We start from the raw sequence: 15,170 nt of genomic DNA on the forward strand, positions 1-15,170 counted from the left end.
TTGTAACCTGTTTTCTTACCCACAAAAATCTCCAACATCTTTCCACGTCAGTACATGTAAACCTCACTCGTCTGTTTCCTCATATTGTATGTGAAAGAACAGTTAACATTCAGTCCCCTACTGACAGATATTTAGGGGTTTGTCCAGTTTCTCACGCTTCTAACCTGCAAGATGCTAAGCCCCCATCCCCAGAGGTAATCAAGGAGAGACTATCACCATTTGTGAAACTCAAACGCTGGATGGAGGCTGGACCGTGTAGCTGAGCCCATCCCTGTCCCAGAGGGCCATCTTTCTGGCCATGTCCAGTGACTCTGGGTCAACAGATGCCTGCCCCATCATGTAATGGGCCTTGAACATCCTCCTGCGTTTCACAGCCTTAACCTTGAACCGATTGTTCATCTACCCCAGGCTCCTAGTTCTCATGGCTTCTTATCTTCTGAGATCATTCTTCACCAGGCCTCATGCTGTGCACCTCTCCTTGGGCTCTGCTGGGACCCTCAGCCCTGGGGAGAGGGGTCAGTGCGCCAAGGAGCTGGTGTCTAAGGAGAGAACCGGCCCCACCCGGTAAGGTCCCTCCTCTCCCTGGTCACCCAAACCTCCAGGCCAAGAAGCTCAAAGTGCAATAGTTAACATATCAAAGAACACCTGCCAATTAGTGAGCATTTGCTGGGGCCAGGCCTTGTGCTGGGCTTGGGGGCCACAGGTACCACTCAGAGGGGCCTCTGCCCTTAAGCTCACGTTAATCCTGACTTAAAATGCTAAGTTCTAGGCTAGATAATGTTCATTCAGAAGGTTGGCAGGGCGGACAACTGCCTAGACCAGGTGTTGGCAAACTTCTTCTGTAAAGCTCTGGGTAGTAAATAGTTAATACGTGAGGCCTTTCTGGCCACACGGTCTCTGTCCCGACTACTCAACTGCCCCTGTAGTTTGAAAGCAGCCGCAGACCATGTGTAAACCAATGAGCGTGTTGTTTAGTAGGTTATTTACAGCAAGCGGTGGGCGAGATTTGGTTTTCGGGAGACAGTGTGTTAACCCCTGGTCTTAACAAGGGTTCTCCACTTGGAGGCCCACCGAAGTCACCCTGGGAGGTTTCAATCACCAGGCGACACTAACGCACAGCCAGGGCTGAGAACCACCTGTTGGGACCAGCAGAGGCTGCGTCGAGGGGGCCCGCCCGCACCTGCCACTGGAGCCACATGCTGGAGGCCACGGGACCTACTCACTTCTCAGACAGGGAGCTGGACTCACACAGGTCTGCCTGTCTCTCTGCTGTGCCGTGTGGCCATTCTGGAAAGAGCTGGTTTCCTTGCTCCCACACAGCCCTCTCTACCCGAGTCGTCCATGCAAGTAACAGATCTGCGGGCCCTTGTGAGGGGCCACGGCGTGGCAGCAGTCACAGCACGGGCTGATGGCCCTCCCATAGCCCCCCAGTGCTTCCCAGCAGGAAACACGTGAGGACGAGGGGATGCTTGGGGCACGACTGAGCCCTGCGCCCTGCGGCGAGGAGGGATCGCGGCCGACGGCAGCCCTATTAGCAGGCAGCGTGGCCTTGTGCGGCTCACCTGGATCCCGTGGTCTAGCGGTTTCTATGTGGCAACGGGCACACAGCGGTAAGCATGACAGTAAGGACAAGCACACTGCCCCGCTGGCGAGTGCAGAGCCCGGAGCCTGGCACCTGACGCAGTGAGGACGCCAGACAGGTTCACCACCACTGCTCGCAAACCTGCTTAACCGTTCTTCCCCGGTACGCTTTGGAGTCCGAGAGAAGAGGATGCCATCTCGCTCATTCCCCACTCGGAGGCCTCAGGGTCTAGCCGAGCGTTTGGTTAGCCGGGAAGGAAGGGAGAGAGGAGGCGCGCAGACGGCCCGAGGCTGAGATCAGCCCACGTGGGGAGCATCCAAGGTGCTGAGTGGAAAGGAGAGAACTTTCCACCGTGCGGAAAGGAGAGAAACAATGGCTAACAGCACCAGGTGACAATCACATTTGACCTGACCTGTGATTTCCTGGAGGAAATATGATGTGCTTTCTGAAGACAGGCTTTTTTTCTTTTTTAAATGGTGGTGTGAGAAATTACCCACAAATCCCAGTAAGGGCCTTGATGGGGAAATGGGGGGTGCTGGGACCGAAGCAGTGCTCAGAAGGGAGGGCGGCGGGTGGGGGGAGGGGCAGCGAACCCCCCTCCCCAAATGCGCTTCCCTCTGCGGGTGCTGGGCGTCTCTTCTGCGAGCTACTTGAGTCTGGACATGTCCCGATTGCCTGTGAGTCTTGATTTCCTCCTCTGGTCAATGGGCAGAAGAAGGTTACCTCTCGAGGCGGCTTCGGGATTAGCTGAAGGATTCCATGTAAAGCGTTGTGTAGAGTTCTTCCTGATACCGTTATTACGATGGTCGCCAGCGCCCTCATCCCCCGGGGCCTTTATGGCCTGTCCCTCTGTGACTTCACCTCATAGCCCCTGACGTGGAAGGATGGTATTTTAACATGCTTACCAATCCCCGCCCCTCAAAAGGAGCCACACACCCCTTCCCTCCTTCCATGCCATCAGTCAGACCTGAGCCACGTGCTGCCACAGAAAAGGGGTGTTTTGGAAAAAAGCAGGGAAAAGGCTTCAAGGCATCAGGTATGTCTGGATTCAGAGCAGAGGGCACCCACAGGAGGAGGAGGAGGAGGAGGAAGAGGGGGAGGAGGAGGAGGGGGACTAGAAAGGGGAGGAAGAGGAGGAGGAAGAGGGGGAGGAGGAGGAGGGGGACTAGAAAGGGGAGGAAGAGGAGGAGGAAGAGGGGGAGGAGGAGGAGGGGGACTAGAAAGGGGAGGAAGAGGAGGAGGGGGAGCGGGAGGGGAGGAGGGGGAAGAGGAGGAGAGGAGCCTTCCGCCCCAGAAGAGACAGAGTCTTCCCAAAGTGGGGACAAGGAGAGTCAGAGCAGAAACTCACAGTGAGTCGATGCTGTGGCTGGTGCCCAGTGAATGAACCCCGGGGAAGGGTGACAGGAACCGCGGTACCCGCTCCGACTTTCAAGCGCGACAGGAAGAAACTCGTAAATTGTCTCAATCCCCACTATTTGGGGTCTGTGCGCACCCACGCAAACCTGCATCCCTACCAAAGTCACCACCACTACCGCCATTAGCATCATGCCCATTTTACAGACGTGAACACTAAAGGCAGGATAGGCTAGGGACTTGCCCCGGGTTTAGCAGTGTGCTGGCGCAGGCTAACCCTGGCTCTCCGACAGAGGGCAAGAGCCCTGCTTTGCGGCATTGGTGACTACTCCCAGCGTGGCTGATCTGAAGGGACCGGTGTGACGTCACTGACCACGGAACACATCGGCTCCAGCCCCGCGGCTGGCTAGTGGCAGGATTGTGCGTGAACTCAGGTTTATCGGTCCTCGTATCTTGAGTGTTTCTCCATGTCCTGCAGGGATTCTCAGCCGCACCCCCCCCTCCCGCCCCGCCCCGCCCCACCCCGCCCTGCCCCGCCGGGTGGTACCTGCCCCACCTGCGTCACGAGGTCCTACAGGCAAGTGAGGCCGATGTCCCGCCTCCTCAGGAGGCCCCCAGTACCTGCCCGCCTAATTCCAGGGCCAAACAGCAGGGCCACAGCAGGGCCACAGCAGGTCAAGTCGCCACAGCCAGGGGCTCTGCCAGGCCTTCCCTCTGCTGTGACAGGAGCCCCAGGACCTCTCCAGCACAGCCCTTCCAGAATATCCTCCCTCCCCTGTGACCTGGTTGTGCCATCCTCAAAGCCGGCCCCTCTCTCGCCGTGCCCGGGGTTGGCTTCTGTTTTCCGAGCCACCAGCCACTTCCAGGTATGAACTGGTACGTACGTTTCCCCCCTCAATCTTCAATCTACCTTGGACCAATTTTTTGAAATAAAATACAATAAAAATGAGTTACTAGAAAATGAAATGGGAAAACCACATACGAAGAGCAAGCTCGGGTGTCCCAGCAGCCCCTTCCTGCCTGCCTGCCTTCCTGCCTTCCTGCCTGTTGTTGAGAGAGCTTGTGCATGCTCGAGCAGGGGGCGGGGCAGAGGGAGACGGAGAGAAAATCCCAAGCAGGCTCTGTGCCGTCAGCGTGGAGCTGGACTCGGGGCTTGATTCCACGACCCCGGGATCGTGACCTGAGCCGGAATCAAGAGTCGGATGCTCAACCGACTGAGCCACCCAGGCCCCCGGCAACCTCCACTTTCCGCGAGAGCCTCCAAACTTGGACCTCAACTCCTGTCCTCACGTCACTGTGGATGTCTGCAAATGGGCACTGGTTCGGGGGCCGCACTCTGAGTGCTGCTGGGGTGCGGGGCCTTCCTTTACCCGCTGGCCACGTCCGCCTCCTGAGTCACGTGCGGGCCGCCTCCGCTCTGTGCTCCGGCCCCCCGTGTTTCCTGGACTTAGTAGTGCCCGCCAGTCACCGGAGCGGCTGGTTAAAACGCATATTAGGGTTCGGCAGGTCTGGGGCGGGGCCTGAGATGCCGCATTCCAGCAGGTTCCCAGGCGAGGCTGACGCCGTTGGCCTGGGATCACATCTGAGGAGCCAGTCGCCGGACCCTTGGCTTTGGGCGCGTGTGGGGCTCCACTAAGCTTCGTCCCGGTCGCCCTCTGCGTCCTAGGCTGCGGCCCAGCGGACCAGGCCTCCAGGGTCCCCCCCATAGTCCTGGCTACACATGGGCATCACCAAAGAGCTGGGAGCAGTGCCAGTGGGGCAGGAGGGCGCCGGGGGCTGAGGGAGGAGCCTAGCCAGCTCCCTCCCGCTTCTCATGTCCCCTCCAGCTGGCTGTTATTTAGCAGAACACGTGGGAGTTCAGGGAGCGGCCGTTCCTTCCAGATGTGCTCCCCGCTCTCCTTTGATCGCTTTCCACTTCAAGGGTCCATCTGTGCGCTTAGCTTTCTTTTCACGCACCGGCGGCCGGCGGCCTAATCGTGGAGCCAGGCGGGGGTCCCGCAGTGTCCACGGGGCCACCTCCCATTTCTGGGCGTCACACTCCTCTCCAGAATACACGGTGATTTCAAAGGACCCCAACAAAGAGTAAGGAAGCACAAGGCGCCCTGCTGGCCGCGGAAACAGCCGGGTGAGAGGATGTCGTGCCTGAATGGGTCTCAGAGGCTAAATATCGGGGGACAGTCGCAGAGGACAAAGGACACCGTGATTCTGAAATGATCCATGTGCACTGGAATAAAAGGCTGGAATTACAAGAAACATCGGCAAACCGATGACCACAAATAGGAAATTAAGATTCCACAACGTCTTATCAAAAGTGCCGTTCCAAAATAGGGGGAAATAAATGAGTTTTTCCCAATGATGCCTTTTTTTTTGCTCTTCCCATCTCGTGAGTGGTATCATCATGATGCGAAAGAAACATTTGGAAAGTAACAGAAAAGATAAATATCCACGTAGCCAATGCCTTCCCTGATGGTTACGTGCAGTTGACAATTTTTTTTTCTCTCCAGTCTCCGATACTAGGGTTTTAAGTGAGACCTCTAGAGAAGAGCGCCTTGAGATTATTTTCAGGACCACATGGGTGAGAAATTGCGACTTAGGAAAAAAAAACGAATAATCACTAGCACAAAGTGGAACCCCCACCTCACCTTCAACGGCCTCTTGGGGGCTCCGGGGGCCCTGTGGTGCCCTCTAAGCCCCTCCGTCGGCCTACAGGGCGGTGGGCACACCTGAGGCGGGGTGCTGTTCAGCTCAGCCAGGGAAACAGTGGGAAACCGCACGCTCTACCCATCAGACTGGTGGGGGGTAAAACAGGTGAGCGGACAGGCGTCCCTGCCCCGTGGACCTTGCTGAGTACCTGCGGGCTTAGAACTGAGTGCAGCGGGGGATGGTTCACGGGGCTGTTACAGGACAGATGGGGGTTTGTGCAGCTCAGGGTCAAGGCTAGAGGCACCACCTGAAGGCTGGACCTCGGCAGAGCAGAGTGGGGGGCACTCCGGGCAGAGAGGACGGCAGTCCGGCAGCTACCTGCAGGCAGGGGAACCATGTGGCTGGGGGACTGCGAGGGCCCAGGGGGTGCTGCACACAGGGGAAGGGGACCAGGGTCCTCAGTGAAGCTAGGCAGTGGCCGCATAGGTGATGGCGAGAGGCTATCGGGAAATGGAGAGGTGTTTTAGGCAGAAAGCTGGGGGCAGAGGTGCCCGGAGACTAGGAGTGCAGAGAAGGGGAGGGGGTGGGCTGACGGCAGGGGTGAGGCCAGATGCAGGAAGACCACGCAGGGCCCGCAGGGGTCTGGCTCCAATACGCCGGACCAGGAGGCAGAGAGATGCGGCAAAAGACCGGGTTTGGAGGAGACCATCGTGAGTCGGTCCTGGCCCTGCTGATTTTGGGTGCTTTTGAGAATCCGAAGTAGCAGCAACAAAGAGGCAGATGGATATGGAGTGAGGCGGTCTGGGGTTGACTAAGAGTGTGGGAGTCCTGGCACATGTGTGGCCACTGAGGCTCACGTCAACTGAGGACAGAAGAAGGCCTAGAAGGAGCCCTGGGAGCATTGCCATTTAACAGAACAGGGGCGGGGGGTGGGGAGGGGAGTGGGTGGGGCCGAGGGAGGAGGGTGCATGCTGAGCGTCAGGGCCCCTGGGAGCTGTTTGGGGTGGGGGTGGGGGGGCAAAGGGCAGACTGCAGGGGGCTGTGTGGTGAGAGAGAGATGACGAAGTGGACACAGACCTTTCTGAGAGCTTCCCGACAACAGACGGGAGAGCAGAAAGCAGAGAGCCCCCTCTGTACCGGGCAGGGGGATGGGCAAAGTGGGGCTCAGCCCCTCGACGGTGTGGGAGTCGTTCATGCCCGGGCCCATCTCCCCCCACCCCCCGCTTGGCATCTAGCTGCTCCGTGTCTGCCTCCAGGGACCAGCGAGGGCTGGGCCCCAGGAAGCAGGCCTGGGGAGGGCTCCCAGCCCACACCGTGGCCCCCACACTGTGGGAGGAGGAGAGAGATCGGGGATCCAGGTCCAACTCCCACTCCTAAGTCAACCAAACTGCTCAGCTTTTCCTAAATACGTTTGTGTGTCCCCCCCACCCCCACCCCACCGCCAGCTTTTGCTCATGCTGCTGCCTGAGCCTGAGAACGCCTTCTCTCACCCACCGCCCTCTGGCCGCTGAGCACTGCACGTGTCTTTCAAAACTTGGCTCAAGGGTCTCATCTCTGAAAGCCCTTCTATCTTCTAGCTCCCGGGGGTGGGCCCAGGCCCTCGGCCTGCCGTCACCTCCAAGAGACCCCATGCTTGGGGTGCTCACTAGACGCCGAGGCAGGGGCAAGGCGGGTGATGGAGAGCCCGGAGGACTCCCCGGGAGCACCTGCTCCTCCCTCCAGCCCACAGACACCACGCAAGAACAGGGGCCCAGCGAGGCCAGACCCTCCGCTTTCTCGTGAGAAGCAAACGCCTGGATGTTTTAACGTGAACTCTCCTGATTTTTACAACTCAGCCAAAATCGAAAAATGTGGAAACCACCCCGGGGGGGCAAACAAAGCACGTCTTTCTGCTGAGTTCTCCAGCGGCCGCCAAGAGCACAGCACGTGCTGTGCCCCTCTCTCGGGCAGGGAGCGTGTCTTACTTGCCCTGTATAGGGAGGTTTCTGGCAGGGGTGTGGCTGGGGAAAGGGGGGCCCTGGTTTAGTTACAGATGCTCCGCTGCATCATCTCACGTAATCTTCAAAAGTGCGAAGAAGGCGTCAGCCCATCTTCCAGCCAGGAAAACTGAGGCTCCAGGAGGCGAGGTGACCCACAGCTGGGGACGGACCCACAGCCAGTAAACTGCGGCGTCAATTTCCACCCTGGTGGATTTCTTAATGAGTGCAGCCCGGGTTCGACGAGGACGTGCAGGCCAGGCCCAGGAACAGCGCCCGCAACAGGAAGTACAATCCTGCATTGTGATCGGCAACGTAATTATTAGGGAGGGTCGGTCAGATACCTTATTGGGCCCCTGAGGTTCCAGGCGCCAGGACCCAGTGGAAACCAGAGAGACCATTCCCGGCTTTCTCTGGCAGCAGCATGCACACGGGAAGGAGGCAGGCACGGACGAGGCAGTAAGGGAATCAACACGTTCAGAGAGGGCCATGCCACAGAGCAAGGTGAAGGGCCCCAGCAGAGGAGCAGGAGCTGTCCTCCCTCCGGAAGCCCCGGAACTTTCTCTCTCCCACCCCCGCGGCTTTCCCCAGGGAGGCGGGATGTCTGTTCAGTGCAGCTGAATTCCTCCTGGAGTCCAATCCAACAGGTCTGGCTCTCCTCCACGCGTCGTTAAAGCAGATCTCAACATTAAGCATTCAAGAAAGCCGGGCCTGCAAATATTTACCTTTCGTTCAACAGCTTCCGACCCTCCCCTCAGGAGGCCCCATTAAGACACCCTCCTCGGGGATGGGAGGCAGGGTGACTGGGAGAGCTTAATTCCAGACATTTCTCTGAGCAGGAGAGGCTGTTCAGACTCAGGGGGAGGCTCCCCAGTCTCTGCTCTGCTCCGCATGCGTGTGCACATGTGCACACATGTGTGTGCATACACACACACACACACACCCCTTTCTTCCACATCCCACTGCATTTCAAAACCTGTAAAATTGTCCTCAGTCCGGGGTACAGCAGGAGAGGCCTGGAGGAAGGGGGATCCACAAATGCCTCTCCCCCAGACAGGAATGGCAGGGATGGCTGGGAGACCCTGCACCCCCTCCCAGGGAACCAGCCCCACTCTCACCCTGTGACCCTCAGCAGACTCCCCTCATTCACCCCTGCAAACCCAGCTCCCACCTCAGTGTCAGGCAGAGGCTTCTGACCAGTGCTGAGAGGCCACACCTCACGAGACTGACCGTGACCTGCTTCAAATCCCAGCTCTAGCACTTACCAGCTGTGTGACCTTAGACAAGTCACTTTACCTCTCTGTGCCTTGATTCTGCATCTATAAAATGGGGACACAATAGTACCTACTACCTCACACAGGGGCTGTGGAATTCACTGAGGCCACAATCTAGAGCAGACAGAAGAGTGTTTGGCACAGGCCATGCACCATACGTCTGCTGTGGTTATTCATACGGTTATTAGGTTCCCAGTATCTGAAATGCCGTCTCCTAGGCCGATCATCCTAAACTCATCATTACCAAGCTTTACGTTTCACATGAGTAGCAGACGAAATGGATGCCTAAACACAAAACGTACCCAGCACATCACCTGGGGTATCAAAGTGTGACTTCCCAGGCTGCTGATGGCTCAGGGCTCTCCCACTTGGGGTCGGAGGACACTGGCCCAGACAGGCTCAGTGCCTTACCCGAAGTCACACAGCAGCGAAGCCACAGGACTGGAACATGCCTGCACTCAGATCGAGTCTTCCTTCCACCCCTTGCTCCTTCCACAGCACCCCCCAACCCCAAGGAGGAGGAAGCAAAGGCACGGTGGGCCCCCGGGACCTCCCCCCTCCTGTCCCTGGCTGCAGTTCTGAGGACACTGGCCACTGCAGAAGGTCAGCCCCGCTGCTGCTGGGCAACTTGCAGCCACCTGTGCAGAGATCTATCCATGTGCTCTGAGCTCTGAGTGGGGAAGGCACCAAAAAAAAAAAAAAAAAAAAAAAAATTAGAACAGCCCAGCTAAGCTGAAATGCTCTCCTCAGAGAGGAAGGGAAATAAAATTTGATGAACCTCTGCATAATGTTCAAGTTATGAACGCGTAAAGTGATATTCTGCACATATGCTGGGTCCCATTCATCTGCCCCCACATTGCTGGGGCCTGAGCTGTTAGGGACCATTCCAACCAGGGCACTGGCAAACAGCAACTTCTTGCTGATGGGGTACTGTCTTCCGTCTCAGCAAAACAGGGCTGGCCGTGGGTGCCCCGGGCTCTTCCACGGCCGAGGCGGCAGCTGGTGCAGTGTTAATGGGGCGGTTTCAGACATCGGGCTGTATGGCTGCTATAAACGCTTCCTGAGCTCCTACTGGGGGTCCCGTGAGACGCCAGTCACTGCTACCTTCCTAATGAGTGTGCTCTGTCCACGCCCAGGGGCCAGGCGGCCCTGTATGCCTGGTTAGTCTGACCCCCCCTCCTGGCCCCAGCTGAGCCGCCCCGGGACTGGACCCCTGACCTGGGACTTTGGCGTGGGGGTGCTGGGAAGCTAAATCCGCCTGATGATCATAAAGCTTGAGCTGAATGAGCGTGAGGCACAGCCAGGCCTGAGGTCTCCCAAGAGAAGAATTCAGTTTATGACCCCAAGAAAAAACCAATTTAATAAACACCTACTAGGGGGCCTGGCCTAGTTGTAGGTGCTCGGAATACAGTGGGGAATATGACAGCGAAGGCCTTCTGCCGTGGAGCTCACAGCCTGCAAACTATCCAACAGACAAACAGAATAAGGTCAGATTGTGTAGGTGCTCTGAAAACAACAGCGACTAGAACAGAGTGTGTGGGGCAAATTTAGACCGAGTGATTAAGGAAGGCCTCTCTGAGCAGGCGGCATTCAAGCTGAGGCCTGAGTGACCCAGCCAGCTGAGTCTTCTAAGCAAGGGCGTAGCAAGTGCGAAGGGCCCCAAGGGGGTGAGCTTGCAGTGCTTCAAGGGACAGAAGGGACACCCACGTGGCACAGGAGAGACAGGTCCGTGTGTGCCTCTACATGCGACTCCTAGGCTTGAAGCCCTTCTAATGCCCCGCAGAGAGTCCAGCTCCTCGACGCTGCCCAGCCCCGCAGCCTCCTTCCCCCTTTTCCTCCCCAGGCTCTGTCATCATGCCGGACAACCCTTCAGTTCCCTGCCACTGAGAGGCATTATTACACATCCAGTCAGCTCTCCTAAAAGCAGACCCTGTGATAAGGATTTGACAGGTAGTTTATTAAGGAGGTGGTCCCAGGAAATACGCTAACTAGAAAGTTAGCCTACCTTCCACTCATTCATTATCCACCATCCATCCATCCATTCATGCATCCATGCATGCATCCATCCACCCACCCACCCACCTACCCATCTGTCCATCCATCCATCCATCCACCCACCCACCCACCATACATACATACACCCAACCACCCATCCACCCACCTACCCACCCATCCACCCGTCCACCCATCCATCCATCCACCCACCCACCCACTCAACAAAACATACATACACCCAACCACCCATCCACCCACCCACCTACCCGTCCACCCATCCATCCACCCACCCACCCACCCACCCACGCAACAAAACATACATACACCCAACCACCCATCCACCCACCCACCCACCCACCCATCCACCCATCCATCCACCCACCCACCCACCCATCCACCCATCCACCCACACACCCACCCAACAAAACATACATACACCCAACCACCCATCCACCCACCCACCCATCCATCCATCCATCCACCCACCCACCCACCCATCCACCCACACACCCACCCAACAAAGCATACATACACCCAACCACCCATCCACCCACCCACCCACCCACCATACATACATACACCCAACAACCCATCCACCCATCCATCCACCCACCCACCCATCCACCCGTCCACCCATCCATCCATCCACCCACCCACCCACCCACCATACATACATACACCCAACCACTCATCCACCCACCCACCCACCCATCCACCTGTCCATCCATCCATCCATCCACCCACCCACCCACCCACCATACATACATACACCCAACCACCCATCCACTCACCCACCCACTCACCCATCCATCCATCCACCCACCCACCCACCCAACAAAGCATACATACACCCAACCACTCATCCACCCACCCATCCACCCGTCCATCCATCCATCCATCCATACACCCAACAACCCATCCACCCGTCCATCCACCCACACACCCATCCACCCATCCATCCATCCATCCACTCACCCACCCACCCAACAAAACATACATACACCCAACTACCCATCCACCCACCCACCCACCCGTCCACCCGTCCATCCATCCATCCATCCACCCACCCACCTACCCAACAAAACATACATACACCCAACAACCCATCCACCCATCCACCCACCCATCCATCCACCCACCCATCCATCCGTCCATCCATCCATCCGTCCATCCACCCACCCACCATACATACACCCAACCATCCATCCATTCATTCATCCATTCATACACTCACCATTTATTGTTACTTCCTCTATTCCCAACTGGACTCTGAGGACTCAGGTGATCAGATGCCTGGTGGTCAGTCCCTGACCTTGAGGAGACTCCTCCTCTAGCAGCCATCAACAAACAACCCCACTGCTGGGTCCTCTTTTCACTCAATGCTGTGACAGAGCCCAAGAAGGGGACCTGGGTTCATTCTCTGTGCACCCTTATCTTGGTTCTAAGAAGCATGGGCTAAATGGCAAACTCTCAGACTCAGTTTTCTTCTCCTTAGTTTCTTGGGTTCTGAGCACAAGGCAACCTCACGTCCAACAAAACATCAAAATGTCCCAGAAATTCCAACGCAATGGGGTCCAAACTCTGCCTCACCCAGACCGTCCCTTCTGCCCCACAACCGCCCAGGGATGCTTCTGTCAGATCACTCACTCCAGTTTTTGACTGGAGCCCTGTGGCCACGGAGGCTGAGCCCCAGGCTTTGGCTTCCCAATGGTGGCCAGAGGCAACCCCATGTGTACTGACCTCTCCCGGAAGTACTTGATGGCCTCAGGGTCTATGAAGGTTGGCTCCTCCCGGTGGCCCTGCTCAAAGACCTTGCGCTTGTGCCGGAACTCAATGACCGTCTTGGTGTAGGAGTTGAGTGTGGTGACGGAGGCTGCCATGCAGCAGGTAAAGGACCCCCACGCCAGGCTGCCAACAGACGAGGAGAGAGGTGCCACGGTGAGGGTGGGCCGGGGACAGGAAACCCCACCCACCAGACAAGCGCTCCTCCTGCACAGCTGCCTCCTCTGGGCCAGACCTGAGCAGGTGCTGCCGTAGAGCAGAACAGGATTTGGTCCCTGCCCCGCTCACAGTCTGTGCACGGATGCAGACATGACAGAGTTCATCACTGGGAGGCAAGAAAAGGGCGAGGCCTTCTATCCAAGGGGGCCAGCCTCCGGGAAGGTCACCAGAACACAGTGATGCTTGTGTTGCCCAGGGTCTTGGAGGATGAGTGAGCCTTTGCCAGAGGGAAGGGCATCCCAGGAAGAGAGAAGGGAGTGCGCAAAGGTGTGGAGGCATGAGGCAGTAGAGAACAGTCTCCGGTCTGCAGGAGGTTGGGGATGCTGGAGTGAGGGAGAGCGTGATTAGGTGAAGTTGATGATAGAAAAGGGGATGGGGGCAGACACCCGAAAAGCTGGGTTCCATGGGGGTTAAATTACCTCTGTTCATGCATGCTTTGGGCAAGATGCTTAACCCCTCTGCCTCTTATTCCTCATATCACTTTAACGGACACATCAACAGCACCACTTCACAGCATGGTTGCAAGGGTTAAAGGAAATGAGCCATTCAAAACGTCTTAGAACAGTGCCTGGCGCATACAGCGGGCACTCAAGAACAGCTTGCGGTCATTACTACCATTGCTATTTTCAACCTTCTTACTACCCACCCACTTCTATCTGACTTCATCTCCAAACTCTCCCCCTGAGAGATTAAGTTATAACGACCCGTGTGGCTTTCTGTTGTCCACTTCCTCCAAGCACAGCTGCGGACTCTTGGCCACACGCACCTGATGTGTATGCTGAGCCAGCCGGGGCTGGAGAATCTGTCCTACCGACAACTGGAAAGCAGGGAAGGGCCGCACGGGGCTAGGAGACCAGCTGTCCAGGCTGCTGCGTCTCTGACCCAGTGTCTGTTCTAGAAATGGTCTCCCACCTACTTCTGACCAGGAGTGGGTACCAGCCTGGTTCTACCGGTCAGGCCTCCCGGTCCCTGTTCCCCAGTCTCTGCCCTGATGACTGGTTTCCTCCAAATCAAGGGTTCAGCTTTGCTGCCCTGTCTCAGAGCATCCCATCTCCCCTTTTGCCCGCCACCCATTGGGTCTCTCAACGTGACCACCATGCATTCCTCAAGGTCAGTGCAGCCCATCTCCCACACCCACTGCTCTCCTCTTTGTCAGCCCCTGGCCATCCAGAAGAAAAGCAAGGGGAAGTATGCGGATTCAGCCTTTCTCCCAAGGATCCCCTATCATCACCTGAACCTTATCACCAAAACCATTAATGGAGTCCTTGTTCTTTCATGATAATGAGCTAATTTTGATCTCCCAGAAACTCTGAGTAGCTGTAATAAACAGGCATGGAGTCCACTTGGCCCCTCTTAGAACGGCCTTGTCTATCAAAGAGTCCAGTAGGTGACCCCGCCCCCCTGTTCATAGATGACTGGATGAGGGCTGAACATCTGGGAAGTTGGTCCAATCAGATACTCTCTCCTCTGAGCAATGAAACTCAAGACTAGTTCAATGTGCAGTACGTGTTTAGACAGGTGGAAATTAAAAGCATGATGATGGCAAATGAAGAAGCAGGTTTTTCTGGGATTCCACAAGGATACATAGGTTAGTTTTGCCTGACCAGCAACCATTCTGTTAAGGGACCAGTGCTCCCCTCTTCTCAGGTCATGTGGTTTGTATGGAGCTGGCCTCACCCCCCCCCCTCCAACCTTTAGGCGTGATCACATGGCCAACACCTGGCCAATGACAGCATCACTTCCCTCTGGCCACAGATATTGGTTCAAGGATGGGCATGTGACACCCGATCCCAGGACTCTTGCTCAAGCTGTTGGAAAACAGGGCTCATCTTTCTCCTGGGGTACCACACGGGTGGGATTTGAGCCTGGAGCTGCTGGGGCCTGCCTTGCCACTATGCAACCTGCTAATGAGGCTGCCTCAAAGCAGAGCCACGAAAAGGAGCTAGATCCTTGAGCTGAAGCCATTATCCCTGGATTTTTCAGTTATGGGTGCCCAAATTCCTTTATCAGATTTTTTTTTCCCCTAAGCCAATTTGAATTGGGTTTCTGTCATTGGCAACCCAAGTTCTTATACAATTACTTTTTATACATTCCCTTCTTCTACATGGCTTAGTTTTAAAGTGAATTTCTAGTCTTCTCCAGGAGCAGGTCAACTACCAACTCTGATGACCCAACGAGAGGAGGAGTCTCTCTCTATCACATACCCCTGTTCAGTGTCCCCTCAGCCCTCACCACACCCTGTAATTCCCCTGTAGCTTTTTCCCCCCTATTATTTATTATTCTTTGTTTTTAAATGAAACTTTCTATTTTGAGATAATTATAGATTCACATGCAGTTGTAAGAAAT

At 56.3% G+C, this 15,170-nt stretch overlaps 1 protein-coding gene across 5 annotated transcripts in view; it reads right to left on the bottom strand.

Annotated features, from left to right (window-relative positions):
- Positions 1-15,170, bottom strand: part of GSG1L (GSG1 like) — a 205,413-nt gene that overhangs the window by 14,665 nt on the left and 175,578 nt on the right. For 3 of the 5 annotated variants that reach the window (XM_053213137.1, XM_027051095.2, XM_027051096.2), the window contains one exon: positions 12,564-12,731. In XM_053213137.1, coding sequence (XP_053069112.1) covers positions 12,564-12,731 — 168 coding nt within the window. Of the gene's footprint in view, positions 1-7,051; positions 7,851-12,563; positions 12,732-15,170 lie in introns of those variants that run through there. The other 2 variants (XM_053213135.1, XM_053213134.1) reach the window with 2 other exon arrangements.

This window comes from Acinonyx jubatus, chromosome E3 (genome assembly GCF_027475565.1).
Source record: "Acinonyx jubatus isolate Ajub_Pintada_27869175 chromosome E3, VMU_Ajub_asm_v1.0, whole genome shotgun sequence".
NCBI lineage: Eukaryota > Metazoa > Chordata > Mammalia > Carnivora > Felidae > Acinonyx > Acinonyx jubatus.